The sequence below is a fragment of the Onychomys torridus genome, chromosome 5 (assembly GCF_903995425.1).
Source record: "Onychomys torridus chromosome 5, mOncTor1.1, whole genome shotgun sequence".
NCBI classification, from domain to species: Eukaryota; Metazoa; Chordata; class Mammalia; order Rodentia; family Cricetidae; genus Onychomys; species Onychomys torridus.
In genome coordinates this window covers 23,171,925-23,197,184 of record NC_050447.1, presented here as the reverse complement: position 1 = coordinate 23,197,184, position 25,260 = coordinate 23,171,925, and the positions used below count along the sequence as shown (strand labels likewise).

At 43.8% G+C, this 25,260-nt stretch overlaps 1 protein-coding gene across 7 annotated transcripts in view; it reads left to right on the top strand.

The window, feature by feature from the left end:
• Positions 1–1,417: 1,417 nt before the first annotated feature.
• Positions 1,418–25,260, top strand: part of Cnot1 (CCR4-NOT transcription complex subunit 1) — an 81,691-nt gene continuing 57,848 nt past the window's right edge. For 4 of the 7 annotated variants that reach the window (XM_036188767.1, XM_036188764.1, XM_036188766.1 and 1 more), the window contains exons 1-2: positions 1,418–1,779; positions 15,069–15,342. In XM_036188767.1, the coding sequence (XP_036044660.1) occupies positions 15,241–15,342 (102 nt within the window). In that variant the 5' untranslated portion in view covers positions 1,418–1,779; positions 15,069–15,240. The remainder of the gene's footprint in view (positions 1,780–15,068; positions 15,343–25,260) is intronic. The other 3 variants (XM_036188769.1, XM_036188770.1, XM_036188768.1) reach the window with 1 other exon arrangement.

Genomic DNA, 25,260 nt, shown 5'->3' with positions numbered 1-25,260 from the left:
CCCTCTTTTTCTTTAACAACAAAAGAAAACAAAACCCACAAAACAAAACAATCCCCAAACTGTTAAATCACACACATAAAACATGGATAAAGAGTTCAAAATGGGGGCTGGAGAGATGGCTCAGTGTTGGAGCACTTGCTGATTTTGCAGAGGAGCAGAGATGGGTTCCTAGCACTCACAAGACATGTTCCAATCTTACAGCTATAGCCCTCATCCCAGTCCCAGGGGATCCAATGCTTTCCTGGGTACCAGGCACACACCCACATGGGGAACATATACATATATGCAGGCAAAAACTCATTTATTTTAATCTAGGGGCTGGAAAGATGGCTCAGAGATTACAAGCATTGACTGCTCTTTCAGAGGACCCAGGTTTGATTGTCAGCACCCAATCAAACTCACAACTGTCTGTAATTCCACTTCCAGAGGATTCGACACCCTCTCTGACCTCTGAGGACATTCTACACACGTGGTGCACAGATTTACAGGCAGGCAAACACCTATACACACAAAATAAAATAAAGTCTTTAACAAATCTCTTTGAAGTTCAAATAGTCCTGGTGTGGGAGGTCATGCCTATTATCATCTCAGTAATTGGGAAGATTGCAAGGAGTTTAAGGTCAAATTATGCTACATTATGTATTCCAGGCCAGTTTGGACTACAGTTGGGCTAACTGAATGAGACCCTTTCTCAAAACCCAAACCCAAACAAACAACAACAAAAAACCCCTTACAAGGTAGGAGGACACATGGATAACACTCTTTTATCAAAGAAGCAAAGGGCATTATCATCCTTGAGCATATCCAGGCACAGGATGAGAATTTCAGTTTCTATATCTCTGTAAAGCATCCCTGCTTCAACACACGGTACGGGAAAACTTTAATAGAAAAGAGCTAGGGCTAGGTGGGCATCTGGGAGACTACATTCTCCAGCATGCATTGCTCCTCCTGGGCGCAGACAGTGATGGACACAAACACGTTGCTTTTGCGACAGGAATGGGCGGGGCGAGCGACTACAAAACCCAGGCTGCAAAGACCCTCAACTTTGGCCCGTGTCTGGTGCTTTCTCTTGGCTGGTGTTCCTTGCTAAAGAGACCCTAGGGTGGACAATGCTCCCTCTGAGAACCCGCGCAGCCTCTCGGACCGTGGCATTTCGAAAGACGAAGGAAAGTAGATGAAGGCTGCATCACCCTATCTTTAAGTTAGAGTAGTTTGTGCTCAGGGTGGCAGCACGTTGCGGGCTTCCTTCCGTATGTATTGTTTCTCGGATGCAGTGACCAGCCAGTCCCCATAGGTCGAACACCTCGAAGGCAGATGTTTGGAGCCCCAAATCGAAGTTCTCTGTGTCTACTCATTGGCCCGCACTTGGTGCGCAGGCGCTCGGGCTCGGACCCGGTCCCTCAGGGCTAGTGAGCGGCAATTGGCCTAAGCCCGCGAAACAGGAGTCTGGATTGGTAGTTGCTAGCAGGAGCCTGGTTTCTTCCTTGACTTCTGCGAGTGATAGCGTGTGATTGGTTTAAATCCGCGGGTACCTGCCAGCGATTGGGCAGCATTTGCGGACGGCCCGCGGCTATTGGCTGGCGCTAGGGCCATCCCTCCATCGGCGGGCAGCGAATGAAGAAATGGGAACGGGGAGGGGAAAGGCCGCGACGTGAGCGCGCGACCTCGGGCGCCATTTTGTCGAGAAACAAGCGGAGTTAACCGAAGAGGGGGGTCGAGGAGAGCCGGAGTCGAGGACCCAGGAGTTTCCTGTGTCCAGCGCTGCCGGAGCCGCCCGAGGTGAGGCGGGCTGGAGTAGGGAGTGGCGGGGGCTGGCAGTGTCAATCCCGGGACGCGGGTGCGGGTGGGAGCGGTGCCGGGGGTGGACCCGGACCATTGGAAGCCTTTCCCGGAGCGTCGGGACCGAGGGCGCAGCCTGGACGGAGCCGTGGGGCGAGGCGGGAGGGGACGGAGTCGGGGCCGCTCGCGGAGGCTTTGCTCCCCGAGGGGAGCCCGGCGTGGCGCTTCCTGGGAGCGGAGCGCCGGGCGCGGGGGAGCCCCGGAGCGGCTCGGCCCCCGGGGCCTGGAGGAGGCTTCGAGGATGGCGGCGGAGGCGGCAGTTCGGGTCCCAGGCCCTCGCCTCTCCCCGCGCGCAGCCCGCGTCCTCCTCGGAGCGCACGAGCCCCTCAACTGCCCCTTTCTCCCGGGCTCCCGGCCGGGGGCGGTGGGCACGGGCGCCCGCGGCCTAGGTCCCCGGCGGGCGGGGACGGCTTTGGAGTTGTTGCCGACTCCGGCGCTTTCCGGGGACTCGGTCCCCTCCTCCGCCCCCAGCACGTTGTCAAGCCCCCCGCTTGCGGACGCCTGGCGGTGGGAGGGGCGGGCGCGAGCGAGCACTTCCGTGTTACTTCTCGCCACAGGTTTTTTTTTTTTTTTTTTTTTTTTGGTTCCACTCGCGCGCCCCGGCGCTCGCACTTTCTCCCGAGTCGGTCCCCACTTGGTCAGTCACCTCGGTACCTGTGGGGTCGGGTAGTGGCGGTTCTGCCTGTCCTGCCCCCCAACCAACCCCTAGCACCCCCCCCCCCCCCGGCAAGTGCCCACTAGTGAGCCGAACACTTGTAGGGCTTGAAGTTGGTGCAGGTCTTGGAGAGATTTGAAACTTCAGGCTGAACAGATATCTTTTGGCCATGCCACCGGCTCTGAGGCTTCACCCACCTGTGCTCACAGACGTTCCTTGCAGGAGTGTGCTTCGTAGGTTTCAAAAGTGCTTTTGAAAGTGCGTATGTAAAATAAGACTCGATGAGAGGTAAACATCCCTCCCTCCGAAAGTCATCCCAGCAAATGTCACACTCCCTCCTTCCTCGAGCATTTAATAATCCAAGCAAGCCCCGTACTACTGAGCTCTAGCCCCGGATGTCTCTTTGGGACTTGAGTAAAAAACCCTTTTTTTTTTTTTTTCCCCTACAAAACTTGAGCAGCAGTACTTGAGTTTCCCTACATGTTTTGTTGCAGTTCGACCCCCGTGATTACAATGGAGACTTTAAAAAAAAAAAAAAAAGTCAATAATTAAGTGAATAAATGTACCCCTCTTAATAAGAAAAATGCCAAGCATTTCCCTCGTGACCTCCTTTGAAAAGGAGTAGGGATGCATGTGTGAAAATGGCGGAGGTACAAATGGTATCCGTTTAAGTGATGCGAGAAGACACTACCTACAGGTCATTAGCTTGTCTGCAGGAAAGTGGACTGATGATGCTGGACTTCAGAGTGATGCTGGACTTCAGAGTGCCTTCTCGTGAATGATAGTGTGTTAGTAAAGGTTCTTTTTGCAGGGAGAATGACTTACTTGGAAATTTGTTTCATTTTCACCTGGTCCTGGATATTTAGTGGAAGTAAGTCTAGAAGTGAGGAAAAAAAAAAATCCTGACCTTTAGTCGGGTGTGGTGGTACTGGCTGCTTGTAATCCCAATAAATACTACAGAGTCAGGCATGAGGAGCTCAGCGATTTCTTTTGTCAACAGCCAAGGCTACGTATCAAAAACCTTTCTCAAACAACAACGGGGGAGAACCAAAGAGAGCGGGCACCTCTAATGAATACCTGAAAGTTTTTGTTTTTGCTTTTAAGCCCAAGATTTAAAAATTATGTACGTGTGTGGGTTTTTTTTTTTTTTTTTTTTTGTTTTTGAGACAGGGTTTCTCTGTAGCTTTGCGCCTTTCCTGGATCTCGCTCTGTAGCCCAGGCTGGCCTCGTACTCACAAAGATCCACCTGCCTCTGCTTCCAGTGCTGGGATTAAAGGCGTGAGTGATTTTTGAATTCTTGCTTTATTTTTCTGTTGTTGATTTTAAAAGTTATTTCAGATTGACTTTTGCATATGTTTTGTTCATATGTATGTGCACCATGTGTTTCTTGGTGTCAGAAGAGGGCGTTGGGTCCCTTGGAACTGGGTTATGTGTGGTTTGAGCCACCATACCAGGACCTCTGCAAGAGCAGCAAGTGTTCTCTTGATTTTCTGAACCATCTCTCCAGCATCTTGTTTGTTTTGAGTCAGAGATTGCTGTTGTAGTTCAGTTCAGAATCCTCCTACTGTTCAGTTATAGGTAATCATAGATTCATGACCATGTAACCTAGTCATGTTGTTTCTTTAGAAAATTATTTATTGTGAGTGTATATTTGTATGAGTGAGTGCATGCCACAGTACTCATAAAGATTGAGGACAATTTTCAAGAGTTGTCTCTCTTTACTGTTGGAGTCCCAGGGATAGAAGGAGTGCAGGTTGTCAGGCATGGTGGCAGGTGCCTTTGTCAACTGATGCGTTACACTTGCCGCCATTTGACACTTTGAGTTAACAAAAATCGTACTTGCCTTTCTGAAATGCTTTGTTTGGTGTCACTCACTGTGTATGTGGTGTTGGGGCTTGGACATAAGACCTTAACATATGCTAGGCAAATGCTCTACCCCTGAGATAGACGACTTGCCCCTTTGCTTTTTTTGTGACGAGGACTCATTATGGAGCACAGGCTAGTCTTGGACTTGTCAACTTCCTGCCCCAGCTTCCCAGATGCTGAAATTAGAGCTGTATGCCATCACTTCTGTTTGGTATATTTTTAATAAAAGAACAAAACTTTAAAACGTTAAGTTTTACATGTATGTAAATGTGCCTTCTTGTCTGTGTGTACACCTTGTGCGCTGGGTATCTGATGAGGCTAGAAAGGGGGCTTGAATCCCCTGGAACTGGAGTTACTAGGAGCAGTTGTGAGTGGTCCCACACGGGTGCTGGGGATTGAACCTGGGTCTTGTGCAAATGCAGTACATGCGCTTAACCACTAAGCCCCAAGAACAGAACTTTTCGTGTATACAAAGAATTAGCTGAAAAGCTGGGCCTGGTGACTCAGGCCTGTACCTGAGGCTCAGACGGGAGGGTCAGGATTTCAAAGCCAGCTTCAACTCATAGTTAGCCTTGGTACATAAGATCCTGTCTCAAGGGGAAATTAGCTGAAACACTTTTCAAATGACCCTGAATAAATTTTGTGTTTCAAAGTGACATCCAGATGAGGTGGTTTTGTTTTATGGTTCTTGTTGTGTTACTTGGGATCTAGCATATACTGGGCAATCATCTGCTGCCCAACTACACTCTCATTGAATTATTAAGATTTTGTATATAGAAAGTCCAATAGTGCTTTTCTGTTGGCTCACAGTTTTTGTTTACATTTATGTATGTGTATATATATGCAGGTTTGGAAGCCAGAAGACAACTTGTAGGAGTTAGTTGTTCTCACCTGGCGGGTTCTGGGGATTGAACTCAGGTTATCAGGCATGATTGAAAGAACATTTTTCCATTGAGCTGTCTCACTGGCCCATGTTCTTTGGCTCACAGTTTTTTTGTTTTTTGCTTTTTGTTGTTGGTTTTTTTGCCAGACCAGATGACCCAGGAGCTTTTGGGGTTCTCCTATCTCCACCAAGATTATGACAGGCACCACAGCTCCTGGTTTTTAATGGGGGTTCTGGAGATTCAAACTCGTCCTCATGTATAGGTGGGATGTATAGGTGGGCAGCACTTTGAACAATTGAACTATCTCATCCCCTGGCCTACTATGTCCATTTTCTTTTTTGGTTTTTCGAGACAGGGTTTCCCTGTGTAGCTTTGCCTTTCCTGGAACTCACTTGGTAGCCCAGGCTGGCCTCGAACTCACAGAGATCTGCCTGGCTCTGCCTCCCGAGTGCTGGGATTAAAGGTGTGCGCCACCACCGCCCAGCTGTCCATTTTCTTTGTTGAAACAGCCTTTCCTTGTATAGCTCTGGCTAACTTGAAATTTGTGATGTGAACCAAGCTGACTTCAAGGTTGCAGTGATCTTCTTATTTTTTGTTTTAAAGATTATATGTGTAGTGTATATGTATGTGTATGACCCAAAGAAGGGTTTGGAGTAGATGAGCTGCTAGATGTGGGTGGGTGTTGGGAACTAATTCAGAGTCCTCTGTTAGAACTGAGTGTGCTCATAACCTTTATCTCCCTCCAGCCAGTCTCATCTTTCCTTCTTCCCCCTTCTTCTTGTTTGAGATAGTCTTGTTGTGATTTAGCTTCTGCTGGCCTGGGCCTGGGGAACTGGAACCTTACTGGGCATATGGCTGCCTGGGCATGTGGGTGCAAGCCTGCACTACCGTGTTTCCCTCCAGTCTGTTGGAGTGGGGAGTGGTTAGAGACTCATGCATCCCTGGCTGGCTTGGAGTTTAAGTAGACCAGGTAGATACCCACCTGCCTTTGCCTTTTGAGTATATGATTAAAAGCATGTTTCACTGCCTAGTTTGCTTCTAGGGTGTTAAGAACTCTTGAGGGTGGGGGTGGGGGCTCCAGAGGAATACCCTTGGATACTTGTTTCTGTTTTTTTTAAAGGATACACACAGAGAATGTATGTGGGCTTGAGCGTGTGTGTGCTTTGGGGAGTTAGCCATAGTCGTCTCAGAACTTACAGGATTGCTGTTGCTGCTGCTGCTTTTTTTGTTTTGTTTTTTCTTTCTTGTTTTTCAAGAAGGATTTCTTCTCTCTCTGTAGCCCTGGCTGTTCTGGAATTTTGTAGATTAGGCTGGCCTCAAACTCAGAGAACCCTTTTGGGATTAAAGGTGTATGCCACCACACCCAGCTGTAGCTAGAAGTTTTTGTGTCTTGCCTGGTCCTCAGCTGCTCAGACCCAAGTAAACACACACAGGCTTATATTAATTAAAACTGCTTGGTCGGGGTTGGGGATTTAGCTCAGTGGTAGAGCGCTTAAGGTCCTGGTTTTGGTTCTCAGCTCCAGGAAAAAAAAAAGAAAAAAAAGGGAAAAAAAAACCAAAAACCAAAAAACAAGAAACCAATCTGCTTGGTCATTAGCTCATGCTCTCTACTGATTAGCTCTTGAACTTAAACTCAGCCCATTTCTGTTAATCTAAATGTTGCCACGTGTTCCATGGCTTTACCTGTGTGCCATTACCTGCTGCTCCCTGGGTAGATGTATGGTGACTCCTGACTCAGCTTTCCTCTTCCCAGAATTCTCCTTGTCTGCTTATCCTGCCTATACTTCCTTCCTTGCTACTGGCCAATCAGCGTTTTATTAAACCAGTATACAAAAGCATTATTCCACAGCATCAGCTGTATAGAATTGCTTCTATGCCAGCAGCCTTGGTGATCTTGAACAGATTGAACATTCTCTTGCTCAGGGGTCTGCATTCACCCATAGTGATGATACTACCTATCTGCATATTCTTAAACAAAAATCTATGTGATATTTATATTTATGTGTATGAGTGTTTTGCCTACATGTGTGTCTGGTACCTTTGGAGGCCAGAAGAGGGCATCAGATCAGTACTGGAGTTAATCAGTTGAGAGGTGCCATGTTGGTGCTGGGAATAAAACTCAAGGTCCTCTGGAAGAGCAGCCAGTGCTCTTAATCACTGAGCTCTCTCCAGGCCCTTATCTGCATATTCTTGAAGCAAGGAGACAGGTGCACAGACTTGTTCTTGTGGCACTTCTTGAATTGTATTTTCAGATGTAGTTGAGGTAGTCCTGGTGGATGACAGTAGTACTCTGCATCTTCATATTGGTCACTATACCCAATGGGCTCGGCCCTCAGGTGGAGGTGTTACCAGTGAAAGGGTATCTTGAAGCTTAGACCAGTATTTTTGTTGTACTGAGGGAGCCACTTTGTCTCAGCAAGGCCCTCTTGTTTTGAAAGTACATGGGCTGCTTTGGGTAAGCACACTTGTTCTGAGTGTCTGCCATCTTCCCAACAGCCTGAGGAAAGTGTGGCATCCTGGGTCTGGAAGGGAGGGAGGGAGAGACAGAGAGTATCTGTCTGTCTGTCTGTCTGAGTGTGTGCGTGTGTGCATGAGTGCACTTGAAAGTATTGTAGGTCAGGGAAGAAAAGTGGGTGTCAGTCCTTCCTTTCACTTCCCTTTGTTCACTGTTACAATATGCCAGGCTAGCTGGCCTTGGAGCTTCAGGGGATTTTCCTGGTCTTGGCCTCCCATCTTGCTGTAGGACCGACCACTGGCTCTACAGATACCTGCTACTGTATCTAGCTTTATAAAGTGGGTTCTGGGGATTTAAACTCAGGTCCTAATGCTTAAGCAGCAAGTATTTTACCCACATAGTCATTTTGCCAGGTCTGTTTTTTTTTTTTTTATAAAGGTGTGTGTGTGTGTGTGTGTGTGTGTGTGTGTGTGTGTGATGTGTTGTGTGTCTGCCTGTCTGTCGAGGCTAGAGGCATTTGATTCCTAGAGCTGGACTTAGAAGTGGTTGTGAGCCACTTGACATGGGAACTGAATTTGGATCCTTTTTGAGATAAACAAGTGCTATTAGCCACTGAGCTATCTTCCCAGCCCTCCTAAAAAGCATTTCTGACATTGGGCATTTCTAATCCCAAGAATAGAATTTTTAAACAGTCAAAAAAAAATTAAATTTATTTTTTGAGGGGACTCTGTGTGCCCCAATGTCCTTGTGGAGATGAGAGTTAGTATGTGGGAATTGGTTCTCTTCACCATTTGGCTCCAAGGAATCAAATTTAGGTCTGCATGATTGGTGGCAAGTACTTACTGAGCCATCTTACAGGTTCAAGAACATAAAATTAAAGTGTGTATGTGTGTGTGTGTGTGTGTGTGTGTGTGTGTATGTGTATGCCCCCGTGTGTGTGCATTTGCCATGGAATGCATGTCAGAGGACCATTTAAGAATAGAGTTTGTTCTCTCATTGCACAGTGTGAGTCCCAGGGATTGAACTCTGGTGGTCAGACTGGGCGGCAAGTGCTTTTACCTGCTGATGCATCTTATCTGACTAGAATACTTAATTTTGGGAGTCAAATGTGATGATAGATGGCTATAATCTTAGCTACTTGAGAGGCTGAGCTGTGTGTAGATTAATGAGCCTGGGATATGTGAATTCAAGGCCAGTGCTGGATCTACTGTCAGAAAAGGCTAACAGCTTTTGGGGTGCATATGGTTCATGCTTTATCAATTTGTATAATTTTGCTTTTTAGCTGGCATAGCAGAGGTACAGATACGGTGCATGTACCCATTGTTATGGTCTAGATATTTCTGAGAATATGCCTTTTTCCTTTACAAGCAGATATACATCACAGTTACTTGAAAGTATTAAGTACTAAAAAATATTGTAGGTATATGCATATTCATGTGGGTATATACATGTGGGTGCTAGTACCTCTGGGGGCCTAGATGTGGTGTTATGTGTTTGATTGATATCCCTGGGAGACCTTCTCTTTTCTGAGGGGAGGTGAAGTGGGGGTGTGGAGTTGGATGAGGCAGCCCAGTAGGAGGAAAAGGGTCCCACAAGTAGGCAAAAGAGTCAGAGACAGCCCTCCACCCTCACTCTCAGTAGGAATTCCACAAGAACACCAAGCTACTCAGCCATAGCGTATATGCAGAGGACCTAGGTCAGACCCCTACAGGCTTCCTGGTCTATAAACACCCATGAGTCTTGGTCAGTTGATTGTGTGGACCCTGTTCTGGTGGTGTCCCCTGACCCCTCTGGTTCCTTCTTCCTCCCCTTCCTCTGCAGGACTCCTCGATCTCTGCCTAATGTTTGGTTTGTATCACCATCTCTCTCTCTCTTTTTTTGAAAAGATTTATTTATTATGCATACAGTGTTCTGCCTGTATGTATGCCTGGAGGCCAGAAGAGGGCACCAGATCTCATTACAGATGGTTGTGAGCCACCACGTGGGTGCTGGAATTGAACTGAGAACCATTGGAAGAGCAGCCAGTGCTCTTAACCACTGAGCCATCTCTCCAGCCCCTTGTATTATCTCTTAATGGACAGAGAAGACAAAACATTTCTCAAACTTGTGACTACATTGTTTTCCTTCCTTAAGATGTATGTATTATATTTGTATGAATGTTTTACTTGCACATATGTATCTGTACCACATGTGTGCCTGGTGCCTTCAGGTCAGAAGAGGATGTCGGGTCCTCTGGAAGTAGAGTTTATGGATGGTTTTGAGGCATGAGGTGTGTGCACACAACACCCCCCACCCCAATCCCCACCCCCGCAGATGCTTGTAGAGATCAGAGGTGTCAGATTCCCCCTGGGACTAAAATTAGAATTGTGAGCTGTCTGATGAGGGTGCTGGGAATTGAAGTAAGGTTCTCCTGAAGAGTTATGCATGTTCTTTTTGTTTTTCGAGACAGGGTTTCTCTGTGTAGCTTTGCGCCTTTCTTGGAACTCACTCTGTAGATGAGACTGGCCTCGAACTCAGAGAGTTCCGCCTGCCTCTGCCTCCTGTGTGCTGGGATTAAAGGCGTGCGCCACCACCGCCAGCTGCTATGCCTGTTCTTAAGGCTTTTTGGTTCTGTTTATTTTTAAAATACTGATGTGTACATAGCCTGTTTGTGGAAGTTAGGACAACAACCTTCAGGAGTTGGTGTTCTCCTACTCTCTGTTCAAGGGAGTGAACTCAGGTTAGCAGCAGCAGGTGCTTTTACCTGCTGAGCCACTTCACCAGCCCAGGCTCTGGTTTTTAAATAAAATTGTTAAAACATTTCAGTCATCTGTGTAGGTGTATTAGATGCTGGGTATAAAACAGAATGATCCTGTCCTAGCAATTACATGAAGTTACTATAGATAATCATTTCGCAGTCTTGATATTTGTTGTTATTTGATAGGGTTTTGTTTTGTAGCCTAGACAGGCTTTGAAATTTTAATCCTGCCTCAACCTCCTGATAGCTGGGAATCATAGGCATGTACCACTATACTGGGCTAAACATTTAGTAATCTTGAAGTAATTTAGGCAGCTCAGTGGTAGGAACAAGAGAATTCAGTGACAAACAGAGCTATATTGGGAGATTCTGTCTAAAAAATAAAAATAAAAAAATAGCACACACATGAACTCAGACTAACTGGCAGGGACAAGACTTGCATGTTCAAACCAGAGAAAATCTCAGCAGGGAAAGGTGAGTGAACACACAGTCCCACCCCTAAACAAGAAGTTATTTGTAGTTGATAACTGCTTGAAAAGGAAATATGTTTTCTCCAACGGAGTATCACTCTATATCAGTCACTTTCTAGGGCAAGTACTGTGCCTAGGAGTAGTTGGCCAACACAAAACCCACTCTCTATTTTTCTTTATGTACTTTTTTAGTTTTGTATTACTAATTTTCTTTTTTTTTAGTTTTCTTTTTGAGAGACTGAGTGAGTAGGGACATGGGGAGGACATTGAAGGAGATGGGAGGATAAAGAATATGATCAAAATATTATGGGAAAATTTTTTAAAGAAAAATCTGCTGAAAAGGGAAAAAAGAGACTATGGTGGGATGAAAATAAGGAGCTCTAGTCACTCAAATTAAAATTTTTTACAGCAGGGCTGGAGAGATGGTTCAGTGATTAAGATTCCAGAGGGCCTGGGTTCAGTTCCCAGCCCTCACGTGGCAACTCAGCAGCCTCCTGTAACTCCAGTCTAGGGGATCTGATACCTTTTGGCTTCCAAGGGCATTGCATACATGTGCTGCCAAGACATACAAGCAGGCAAAACACTCATGCATAAAACAAAGATAAATTTAAAAAAATTACAACAAAGCAACAAAACACCCCAAAACCTCCAAACCAAACACCTGCAGCCTCAAACAAACAAACAAAAAACCCAACCAACCAAACAAACAGAAAAAAAGCCGAAGAAAATGTTTAGTGGAGAGCTTGTTAGCATTGGTTTTGTAGCTTTGTATTACAGTATTTATAGCAGATACAGTCTATAGTAGATATTGTGACCTAAACTATATATACATTTATGGGAAACTTAATTGGAAGGGTCTTACTTAACACGTTAGTGTATGCTATAGAAACTGGTAAGTTAAAAATTACTGTAATTAAAATTCATGGACCAGTGAGATGGCTGAGTTGCTGAAGGTACCTGATACCAAGTCTTGCAACCTGAGTTTGATCCTGAGATCCACCTTGGACCCTTCTACATGATAGAAAGACAGAACTGACTCCCACAGTCTGGACTTGAGCTCACAGAGATCCTCCTACCTCTGTCTCTGAATTCTGGGATTAGCAGTATGTGCCACCACATTTGGTACAGGGTAACATATATTTTTTCGTAGTTGTGTGTTTTCAAGTTTTTTAGGGCTCAGAGGATGACTTAGTGGGTAAGTGCTGCTGTGTAAGCATGATGATCTGAGTGTGGAATCCAAGGTAGGCGTTTGATCTGCAACCCCAGAGTTGAGTGAAAACAGACCTGGGAGGCTTGCTGGCCAGCAAAGTTAGCCGAACTCAAATTCCAGATTCCATGAAAGATTCCCAATCCCCCAAAAGGGGAAGATAGAGGAAGACGTCTTGTCTTCACCCCTGACTTCCATTTACACCCGCACAAAACCTTTCTCGCTGTGTTGATACTAGACGACAGAGAACAAGAGTAGATGGGGTCTGAGAGGTTGGAGGTCTAGCAGAGTAATTCTGGGAGAGACAAATGGTCTTTAGATTAGCAGATTTAATGATGGTCAGAGGAGCATGGGGTAGGAAGTGGGAGGGAGTTTAAGATCGTGGTATGAGTAATGTAAAAGATAATAGTATCAGTTGAGATTGGGAATACTTTGCAAGCATGTAAATAAAACAGTGAGTGAGCCCGGAGGTGGTGCCGCACGCCTTTAATCCCAGCACTCGGGAGGCAGAGCCAGGTGGATCTCTGTGAGTTCAGGCCAGCCTGGGCTACCAAGTGAGTTCCAGGAAAGGCGCAAAGCTACATAGAGAAACCCTGTCTCGAAAAACCAAAAAAAAAAAAAAAAAAAAAAAAAAGGCAAAACATAGAGTGGGAAGATCAGTTTTTTTTTTGTTTTTTTTTTTTTAATATACTGTGTGTTAGCTATCAGGAAATTATCTGGACTCCATAAGAGAGGCTTGAGCTGGTAGTAGAAGTGGACAGTTAATGCTAATGTTATAGATGGTTTTTATAATCATGGACTGAAATGGATAACTAAGAAAGTGAATATAGAGAAGGAAAGGCTGAGGCACATTCTTGCACTAAAGGAGGGCAGCAGCAGAATCCTGAAGCTGTAATTACAGGCAGTAGTGACCTGCCCATTTGTGGGTCTGGGAGTGAGTGAGAAACACTAGTCCTCTGAGAGAGCCAGCCCTCTTAGTTCCTGAGCCTTCCTTCCAGTCCTTCACTTTATTCATTTAATAGCTATCTTATTTGGCTATAATATATAGCGCGCGCACACACACACACACACACACACACACACACACACACACCCTGAGGATTCAACCTAGAGGCCTTCTGTTGTACATGCTAGGCAAGCATTCTCCCACTAAGCTGATTATTTTCTGTTTTTAAAAACCGTTTCTGCTGATAAAATATATTTACATTTTAAAAAAAATTGGGGGGGGGGCGGGAAATGTGCCTGACAAATAGTCTTTTTGCTTTTTTTGTTTTTCGAGACAGGTTTTCTCTGTGTAGTTTTAGTGCTTGTCCTGTAGACCAGGCTGGCCTCGAACTCACAGAGATCCACCTGGCTCTGCTTCCCAAGTGCTGGAATCAAAGGCGTGCACCACCACCACCTGGTTTCTTCTTGAGGTGTTTTTTTTGAGACAAGGTCTCATGTAGGCCACATTGGCCTTGACCTCATATCATATAGCCAAGGATAGTTTTGAACTGATTTCCCTGCTTTAGGGTTTACAGGCATATGCACCACACTTAGTGGGAGTACAGTCTTTATCAGCTTTCAGGGTTCAGGGTTATTAATGTGATAAACATTTCATTACTGTTAAGGAATTTAAAGACAGAGATTTAATCTTCATGAATTTGGGCTTGGAGAGATGGCCCAGTGGTTAAGAGCACTTGCTGCTCTTGTAGAGGACTGGAGTTTGTTTTCCAATGACTAAAAGACTATTTGAACAGTCCATAACTCCAGCTCTAGGGTTCCAGTGACTTTCTGGCCTCCACAGGCATGTATGTAAATAAATCTTGTAGAAAACAAAACCGCCTTAATTTATGCCTTAAAAGTTACACGTTTTTAATTTGCAGTGGAGAAAAGAGTGACTTGTTTTTGTTTCTGTTAGCTGACTAGAGTGGTTGGGGTACACTAATGAACAACCTGCCATTTTAGCTTTACCACAGTTTGGGATTTTCTAAATTATTTTTATTTTGTTTTACTTAACTTTGGTTTTTTGAGACAGGGTTTCTCTGTGTAGTTTTGTGCCTTCCCTGGAACTTGCTTTGGAGACCAGACTGGCCTCGAACTCACAGAGATCCACCTGGCTCTGCCTCCAGAGTGCTGGGGTTAAAGGCGTGCGGCGCCACCACCCGGCTAATGTGTGGTTTAGGCCAAGCTAATGGCTTTTTTTTTTTTTTTTTTTGGTGGAGCAGAGGATCGAACCCAGGGCCTTGTGCTTGCTAGGCAAGTGCTCTACCACTGAGCTAAATCCCCAACCCCTTACTTAACTTTTTGAGACAGAGTCTCACTCACTATTTAGCCTTTGCTGGCCTGGAACTCAATATATAGACCAAGCTGGCCTTGAACTCACAGATCCTCCTGTTCCTGCCTCCTGAGCATCTAAATTGCTCTTGGGAGCTTTTTCAGCTTTGGCTCCTGGGGTTCTTACTTGGCTTTCATTCAGTTAGCCATTTAAATACCGACAATATATACCCACAAGTACAATTTTAAGATCAAACTATCTGATTCTGAAGCAGTAGTGTGGGAATAAAGTGAAGAAATGGAGTCTTGGGAACTGGTGGGTACTGTGGAGAGGGACTGAAAGTGTAAGAGGGGACTTACACTTGCTGAGACCCTAATTTACACCTGATGTCAGCCGAAAGGCTGAATGAGAAGAGTGTCAAACCCAGACTCTAACCAAGTGTGCTTCTGTTGGTTCTGAAGTTGTTAACTGAAATTAATAAAACGGATATCTCAAAAGTCACAGGTTGTTTTATTAAATTTAAACTCTTAGAAGATGTTGTCTTTTAACTTAAAAGCATGCCAATTTTTTTAAGCCATAGTGGTTGAGACATCATAATTTTTTTCCAAAGTGCCTTTAATAACATTTTAAATAATGAGAGAGATAAAAGTTACTTAACCTTCCCCCCAACTGAATTCTGGAATTTTCTTTTTAAACAGGTGCCATGTTTCAGAACAGAGTAAGACACTTGTTAAAGAAGAACTGAAGACATTTACAGATAACAGAGATAGTCTAATTACAAAGAAGCAGTAACCTGCCTCTGAGGTGACTAAAGGGGAATAATGGTGATTTTGCGCCGGGCTCGGCCGCCTGCTTCCGCCCCAACCAGCAATGAATCTTGACTCGCTCTCGCTGGCCTTGTCTCAAATCAGCTACCTGGTGGACAATTTAACCAAGAAAAACTACCGAGCCAGCCAGCAGGAAATACAGCATGTAAGTATTCTGTTCAGAATATAAATACCATTGAAGCAAAAACAAATAGCCAATTGAGAATAAGTTGGCAATCTATGTGAAGATGTGTGAGAGGTTATAACTTTGCTTCTCTGTGTTATTTTGTTTTAGTACAGCACATAAAAGACCTTATACCAATCTATGAGTATTTTCTTTATTCTTTATTTTTCTGTCTTATAAATGAACATGAAGGCAGGTATAGTGGCATATATGTGGTATATATGCCTTTAATCCTAGCACTTGAGAAGCAGAGAGTGTCAGGTGTATTTCAGTGTTTGAGGCCAGTCTGGTCTACATACCAGGATCTTGGCCAGCCATGGCTACATAAAGAGTCCCTGTCTCAAAAACAAACAACAATGACGAAAAACCTAGTTAAAAAAAAAAGCATGATCTGACATGATTTGGTCTCGTTCTAACCTTTTTTTCCCCTTAGGCATTAAGATGGAATGGCTTAGCAGATAAGGTGCTTACTATGTTTTAAGTATGAGAATGGGCAGTAGACTTCCTTAAGCCCACATAAAAGTTTGGAAAGTATGGCAGCATGCCTGTAATTTCAGCTCTCTGGAGGCAGAGACGGGATCCTGGGGCAGTGAAGACTAGGCAGATGAGCCATAGTTGATGACCTCTATTCAGCCACAGACCTTCCCTCCCTCCATCAGTGGAGAGCGATGAAGGAAGACAACTGATGTCAGCCTTGGGCCTTATAGCACCCTCACGTTCATGTACTTTGTGGTACATGTTCCCACGTGTTAACAAATACATGTGTACAGCACACATACAAAAGGTTGAAATTGCACTGGAAGTATAAGATGCTCAGTGGTGGAGTACTTGCTTAGCGTGAGCGAGGTCCCAAGTTCAGGAGCGGTTATCTTTGGGCTTTTAGCCATCTTCCTGGGGATAAAATAGTTTTGATCCACAAGTAAAGATGCTGAGCATTTGTGTTCCATGTATTGACATTTATATCTTTGGAGAAGTACCTGTTAAATCATCATCATCATCATCATCCCCCTACCCTGCTGGAGAGATGACTTTGCAGTTGGGAACCTGCTGCTGTTCTTTCAGAGGACTGGAATTTGGTTTCTAGCACCCACATTGGGTGACTTACAACTTCCCCAGTTCCAGACGATCCAGTGTCCTTTTTGTGTTCAACACACAAACATAAAAAACCAAATCTTTAAATCCTTGCTTTCTCTAGTGTATATTTAACAGGTGTTAGTATTTCATTCAATCTTTATGAAAAGTAGCTGAGTATGGTGTTTTCTCTCTGTCTTTCCTTCCTTCCCTCCTTTCCTCCCCCTTTCCCCCTTCCTCTCCCCCCTTTTTCTTCCCCCTTCCTCTCCCTCCTCCCTCCCTCCCCCCCCCCCCCCCCCTCAGGGTTTCTCTGTGTAATCATTCTGTAGACAAGGCTGGCCTCGAACTCACAGAGATCTACCTGCCTCTGCCTCCCGAGTGCTGGGATTAAAGGCTGCACCTCACTGTCTGGCAGTTCTCTCCTTTCAATAATAGAAATTGTAGTTGATTCATAGGTAGCTAACATAAGTGAAATATGTACCTGATTATCTTAGCCAAATCTAAGAAAGAATTTATGCAGCACTATTCATATTTGGTCTTTTATTTTTGGTATATGTGCAACAATTGTAGGTTTGCTTAAATTTAAAAAACATGTAAGACATGAACTACTTAGCCTGCCTATTCAGGCAATAGGTATTAAGTTTTTTTCTATTTTAACTACCTTTCCAAAGATAGTATACCTGCATATATAGGTGATGGAGATGGATATTTTAGCCTTTTTAAATATGAATGATGTCCTTTCTCTCTACTCCTCCCTCCCCCTTTTTGGGACAGTTTCACCATATAACTCTAGCTGGCCTGAACTTCTACATAGATCAAGTTGGCCTTGTCTTTCAAATGCTGGCATTAAAGCTCTGCACCACCACACCAAGCAAATTTTATTTATGAATGTTTTGCCTGTAGCATAGATATGTACCCTGTGCTTATCTAATGCCTTTGGAGGCCAGAAAAGAGCATTAGACCACCTAGAACTGTTGTGCTATGGCTGGTTGTGTGCTGGGAACCAACTCTGGGTCCTCTGCAAGAGTGGTAAATGCTCTTAACCACCCAGTTCTCTCTCCAGCTGTGAATAGTCAGATCTTCTAACAACCAATCAGAGAAGACTCAGCCCTTAGCCCTACTCTCCTTGCTTTGGATTACTATGCCCTGAGCATAATGGCACATGGATTTAATCCCAGCTCTTAGGAGGCAGAGGCAAGAGGATCTCTGACCAGGACAGCCAGGGCTAAACGGATCCACTCTGTCTGGAGAACTACCTCCCCATCAAAAAAAGAAAGAGTCCAACCTATTAAGCATCTATTTTGGGCCTCTTAAATGTAGTTCTTCTGTGTCTAAGCTCTTTTTGTCCCTAGCATCTGCTTTGCCATTTCCTTTTTTAGGAGGAGGTGGCACCCCACTCACCTGGGGAGGTCAGAGGACAACTTGAACGAGATAGTTCTGTTCTTCTACCATGTGGGTCTCAGACATTGAACTCAAGTTCAAGCTGTTGGTTGGGCTTGGTCACATGACTTAGCCAGCCCAGTCATCTTGCTGGCCCCAGTGGTTTTAATTTGTTTATTTTGAGACAGGGTGTCACTATGTATTCCTGGCTCTGCTAGAAAAAAGTATATACAGAACAGGTCACAAATCGTCTGCAAATGAGTTTTCATTGAGCATCCAATAACATTCATACAGATCAAGCAAAGAGATTTCAACTGGTTTTCCTCTCCGTTACTGAACACAGCAGCTATGGCTCAGTTCTCCATTTTTAGGTGTGTATTTTGGCTTTATCACAAGACATGTATCTTACTATCTCCATATTGGAAACAACCTAAGAATCCATCAGTGGTATTCTGTAAGCATCAAAACTCTTGTTCTGAACAACATAGTTGACTCTTCGAAGCTTGAATGAGGGGGAAAAAAAAGAAGCTTGAATGAGAAAATGCTAAGCATTCTGGCATTCTGTGTGTATAGTTCAGTTTACCTGTCTTCAGAGCAACATGTTTAAGCATTTGTATTGCTCTAGATACTGCTTTTGATGTGATTTAATGGCAGTTCTCACATTCTTTTAAAAATTTGTTGTTTTTTAATTAAATATTTTCATACAATATATTTTTAGAAATTTATATTTCTTTTGTGTTTATAAGTGTTTTGCTTACATGTTTGTCTGTGTACCACATTATGTGCTTAGTGCCTATGGAGACCAAAAAGCATCAGATCCCCTGGAACTGGAGGTATGGATAGTTGTGAGCCATCATATGGGTTCTGGGAATTGAATCCTGCCTTCTACGAGAACAAGGGCTCTTAACTGCTGAGCCATTTCTTAAATCTCTTCATACAGTATATGTTGATCATGTATTCCCCCGGCCCCAGTTCTTACACTTAGGGCAGTCTTACTAGGGTAGTTAGTATTGTCCCTTTGTTTTTGGTGACAGGGACAGTTAGTTCCTCTCCAGACTGTATAAGCACTAACTACCACTGAGTTCTGTCTTGTTTTATGTTGGAAGTTCAAAGATGTTACTTTGTTCATTGCATTCTGAAAATTGCAGATTATGAGATTTAAATACACACCACCTCTATAGTGAATCACTTTATATTTGTTCATAGGCGACCAGTAAAAAATTAGTCTCAGCATTGCAAGGTATCGTAGTTCCGTGGTTCTCTGTAACAGCCTTGGTTGTCCTGGAACTTGCTTTGTAGACCAGGCTGGCTTTAAACTCACAGATCTGCCTGCCTCTGCCTCCTGAGTGCTGGGATTAAAAATGAGCACCACCATGTCTGGCAACTTTTTAATTTTAAAAAATTTTATGTATATGAGTATTTTTCCTGCTTGTATTTCTGTTGTACTACTGTGCATGCCTGGGCCTATGGAGGCTAGAAGAGAGGTCACAGGAACTCTTAGAACTTGAGTTACAGATGGCTGTTAGCTGCTGTGGGTGCTGGGAATTGAACCTGGATGGATCCTCTGCTAGAATATCCAATGCTCTTAGCTGATGAGCCATCTTTCTAGCCCCACTTGGCTTTCTTGAGATACTCTCATTGTAGTCTCAAACTGGTTATTCATATGCACCCAGGATGCCTACTCTACAACTCTTGTATGGATCACCTTAAACTGGCCTGTGATACAGGTTGAGGTTGTATTCTCTGGAAGCAGGTATGAGAATTTGGAAAAGTAGTACAATAAAACTAATGCGTCAGCTCTGCAGGTTAGGGAGGGATGAAAACAGGATGGGGTAAGACTGGGATCTACAGTTTTGCTGAAGAACTGTGGTTCAGCCCCAATAAAACCTGAGTTAATGCTAGGTACTGGTGGTGCATGCCTTTAATCCCGGCACTCAGGAGGCAGGCAGATCTCTGAGTTCGAGGCCAGCCTAGTCTACAGATTGTGTTCCTTGGACAGTTAAGGCTTCACAAAGAAAGAAACTCTGTCTTGAAAAACCAACCAACCAGCCAAATAAACAAATAGTAGGTTAACATTGTGTGTTAGCTTCTTAAGTCATATATCAAAGGTGTACCACAGTTGGCTCAAAGGGCTAGACCATGTTTATATCCCTACTGGATGAAGGCTGCCCCAGGAGGGTATGTGCTTAGGTGTTTAAATTCTGCAACTGAGGCAAATCCCGGAGAAGCCAATTGTTGGTTACCAGCAATGCCCTACATGATCTGGTTGTACTATAATTGATTTATTCATTTTTCCTTATAAGTTCTTGAGGTCTAAGAATATCTGTGTCTCCTATGCCTGACATTTAGTTATGTGGTCAAATAAATCTGATGAAAGAAGGAATAAATTATTTTTTAGGTTTATTTTTTATGTATATGTGTGTTTGTCTGCATGAGTTTTATGTGCACCATGTGCATGCAGAAGCCCATTGAGGCCAGAAGAGGAGATCAGATGCCCTGGAACTAGAGTTATAAGTGGTTCTGAGCTGTAATGTGGGTGCTGGAATCTGAACCCAAGTTCTGTACAAGAGCAGTAAACACCCTTAACCACTGCTCCATTTCCTCAGCCCTGAATGAATAAATTATTTAATCATTTTTGTTTTATGTTTTTTAGATAAAGTTTTTCTATGTAGTCTAAAATGGCCTTGAACTGGGATTACTGGCATATCACCATGTTTGGTCTAGTAATTAATCTTGAAGATAAAATGTAAAAATGGCTTCATTTGATGGCTGAGGTTTTACAGTGTACACAGGTATTAAGACAAATAAATTCTGTGGCTTCATTAGTGCCTTTGTACCCTTGCATATAATCTCTTTTAACACCTGGAGATTAAGAATTTAGACCTGGGCTGGGTGGTGATGGCACACTCCTTTAATCCCAGCACTCTTGGGAGGTAGAGCTAGGCAGATCTCTGTGAGTTCGAGGCCAGCCTGGTCTACAGAGTGAGATCTAGGACAGGCACCAAAAACTACACAGAGAAACCCTGTCTCGAATAAAAAAACCAAACAACAACAACAAAAAAGAATTTAGACCTGGGATGATAGCATAGATCTGTTTCTTGACACCTTCCTTGCTAATTTCCTTTGGTGAAGAAGGTAAATAAAGCTTCTTGCAAATCCTGAGGCTGGGTAGTGGTGGTGCATGCCTTTAATACCAGCCTTTGGGAGGCAGAGCCAGGCAGATCTCTGTGAGTTCAAGGCCAGCCTGGGCAATAGAGTGAGTACCAGGAAAGGCGCAAAGCTACACAGAGAAACCCTGTCTTGAAATAACAAACAAACAAACAACAGAAAGCAAATCCTGAGACACTTAGTGCCATTTTATGAAACTGCTGCTCTCCCTACTATACAAGGAGGCCAGGTATATTGTTTATTGCTATTTTACTGTCGTTAAGTCAGGCTTCATAACTTGGCTAGGATGTTTTCCTTAATGTGGTTTTACCTACTGACAGATGGAAAGAGGAGATTTTATTGAATTTGTTAGATACATGTATTGATGTCAGCTAACTAGTACTTTCATCTTAGAGATGAAAAAAGAGATTTGCCTCTTAGGTGAGATTTCTGTGACATTATTCAAAGATTAACATTATAATCATTCTTAAAATTATTGTTTAGGCGCCTGGCATGGTGGTTCAGTAGCTAAGAACACTTGTAGACACTTGCAAAGGACTATAACTCCCATTTCCAGGGGATCCCATACTCTATTTGGATATCTGAGGGCATCAGCATACTCTACATATATCCATGCAGGGAAAGCACTTATAAAATTATTTAATTCCAAAAAATTGGGTAGGGAGGCAGTCTGTTGGCTCAGTAGGTAGGTAAAGGTGCTTGTAAAAATGTGGTAATCCCTGGAATTCACTAAGTGTAGGAGGAGAGAGCTAATTCCACAAAGTTGTCCTCTGACCTACACATGTGTCTTTTGCATGCCCACCCCCAATAATACAGGCACAGCACAATAATAATTTTTTTTTAAAAAATGGGTGGGACTAAGGGATATCTCAGTGATACATATTTTTTAGCTAGCTAGCATGGTTTGAGGCCCTGGGTTAGATCCCCTATACCACAGCATGAGTAAAAACAATACTGGTTGTGATTATAACAAAATTATTTAAGACAGAAACTTGAAATAAACTCATTTTTCCTATTGAGCTTTCCCCCCATTCAGTAATTGGGTTTAAATCTAGAGCCTGCAGCATGCTAGACAAACAGCATACTGTCATTGAGTTGTATCCTGTTTACTTTTTTTCTGTTATTCTCTTTTGTTCTCCCTTCCTCTGGGCTTTATCAGCCTCCTGCTGGGATTATAGGTGTTTCCACCATACCTGGCTGGGTTTTTCCTTTTATTTTTCCCCAGGCCACAGCCCAATTTTATTTACACTCTTTGCAAATCATGACTTAGGGTTAAATAATAGGTGTCAGGGAATAGGAGGTTGAAGGTCATGGAGATTGTAGAGGTGGACGACAAGGGTTAGGGGGAGAAGGAAGGAGTGGGGAGGATGGACAAGACCCTCTTCCAGTATTGTGTCGTCCCATCTCCCATCCTCTCCCCTTGGGTCCTCTGAGGCAGAGAACAGGTGAGGCTGCCTTCAGGATTTGGACTTGAGATGAGACTGGCCAGTCCCACTACACCCAGGGCCACACCACCCACAGTGACCGTGTCTACTAGTCCATCTTACTTAATGGCTTTGTCAATGAGACATTCCAGCTCCTTTCTGGTGAGAGGGTTCCTGTAGGTATCATGCAGGGAAGTAAGCCCTAAAGAGATAAGAATGAAACAAACCCCAGTGCACATTGACTTCGGGGAGTCTAAATAACAGGTGGTTTATTCTCAGTGTGTTTAAACCCAGTATAATTTGAAAGTCTTCTGTAATACAATCCCCATTACACAGGAAGCATAATTACATTAACACTTGACTCAGAATACATGTCATTTCCTTCAAGAAAGTGAGTTCTAGAGATAGGCTACGTGTACTACCGTAAGGGCCTAAAGGTCTGTCCTGGTCTCTGTCATACAGATAGCATTAGACATCATTTGGGCTATTGGCCACATCTGGTCCTGGTTGTGGGAGCTTGGGGGAAACCTTTGGTTATTAGGGTCATTTAGATTACTAGCCACCTCAGGTCTTGGTTGTAAGAGATTGTTATGGCCTTGCCCAACAAATAACACACCAGGCTGTTAATCACTTCCAATTCTCAGCTTTCTGAGTGGAAGAACCGGTTTTTCATCTTTCCCTTTGGAAAGACAATTCTGTATGCTTAACATTTGTGGTTTCTCTGGAGACCTATGGGTGCAAGGACCTTTTTGCTGTGTTCCCAACATTTGGGGCACAGTCTGCAGCAGTCCTTGCACACACTTTAGAGCAGTAGTTGTTAACCTTTCTAATGTTGCAACCCTTTGTTACATACAGTTCCTCACATTGTGGTGACTCCCCCCACCATAAAGTCATTTTGTTGCTACTTCATAGCTGTAATTTTGCTAGTTATGAATCATAATGTAAATGTCTGATATACAGAATAGCTGATATGCGACCCCAAGGGAGTCAAGACCCACCATTGAGAACTGCTGCTTTAGAGCCTTTTCATATTCCTTGAGCCAGTAGTTGCCCACAGCCAAGTAGAAGAAAATCCCACGGGTTCCTCTTGGCTCCTTTGAGCAACAGTCCTTCCAGCAGCACGATGCCTCTGTGTATGTCATTGTATTTGCTTCACACCAGGCACCAGGCACACTTAAACTGTGTACTCTTGGGTACTGAGCCAGCTGCTTGCTCAAACTGAAATTTCCTTTCAAAATTCTTCGGATCCTTCACAGACAGCATGGCCTCCACAGCCACCACTCCTGCAAGTCTCACTCACATATAAAGCTCAGTTTCTCTTTTAAAAATGCTGATTTATGATCATACTTTTAAAATGATATTAACACTTTATTTTGATGTGGGGATATTTTATGACCAGGCTGGTCTTGAACTCACAGCACTCCTGTCTCAGCTTCAACTGATTTGAAGGATAGTCAAAGTATAACAAAATAAACCTATACTTACCTATTACCTAACTTTATTTCAAGGCATAATCTGTTTTCACTTAGCCCATTTGCCCTATTTCTTTATAGCAGATTTCATTTATAATTTCATCTGTTTGTGGTAATGTAAACAACCTCAGCACCAGTATTGTGTCTTCTTTTGTTGTTGTTTTCGAGACTGGGTTTCTCTGAGTAGCCTGTCCTGGAACTTACTCTGTAGACCAGGCTGGCCTTGGATCCACCTGGAGGCAGCAGAGGCAGGCCAATCTCTAGAGTTCTAGGACAGCCAGAGCTACATAATGAGGCACTTGTCTCCCAAAAATTTATTTATGACTTTTATATTATTGTTTCTGTGGAGACTGATTTTATGTGCCACAGTATGATTATGGTGGTCAGAGGACAGCTTGTAGGAGTTGGTTTTCTCTTTACACTAGGTGGGTCCAGAGATTGAACTTGGGTTGTCAAGCTTGGTAACAAGCATCTTACCTGCAGACCCATTTTGCCAACCCCAAATAGTAATGATATTTAATCATCATAGTCATTTAACATTCACATTTCTTCTGTTTGCTTTATGTAAAATGTGGGTAATGAGGGGTTTGGGTTAGTTTTTGTCTAGGATAGAATGTAGGAGTTTGTGCTTGCCAGACAAGTGTGCAGCCACTGAGCCATATTCCTAGCCACCTTGACCCTGCTTGTGTGTGTGTGTTTTGAGACAGTGTCTCACTATAGTAGCCCTGGCTGATATGGAACTCAATAGAGATTTGCTCACCTTTGCTTCTCAAGTACTCTGACTTTTTGTTTGAGATCCAGTTCTTACCATATACTTGTTTTCTTGTAGTTCTGTAATTATTGTTACTCATTATTCTTTGTCAATCTGAAATGCCTGTAGCAGGTGCTGGTGGATTAAGTGGTCATTGTGTAACATATAAAGACCTGAGTTAGGAGTCCCGCATCCATGTAAAGAGTCAGGCTTGGTGGTATACAGGTACATGCTTTTATAACCCTGCTGAAGAGCTGGAGACAGGTGGGTGTTGTGAGTTGGGTTCCTAGAATCCTGCATAGTAGGAAGAGAGAACCAACTGGTTCACTCATACCACCTCACCCACCCAGATATAAAAGGATGTGTATCTGCTGTTAAAAATTGCCCAAAGCTTGTCTGCCTATGCTACATTCTAACTGGCTTGTTGAACTTTCTCTTAGCTCTACTCTTAAACTGAAACATTCCTATGGGTTTTATTGTGGAGGTTGTTTTGTTTTGTTTTTTTGAGACTGGATCTCTATTTAGTTCTCAGGAACTCATTATGTAAGCTGGGGTGGCCTTGACTTCACAGAGCTGCCTCCCAAGTTCTGGGATTGAATGTGTGTTCTAGAGGGAGAGACCATAATGGTGGGGA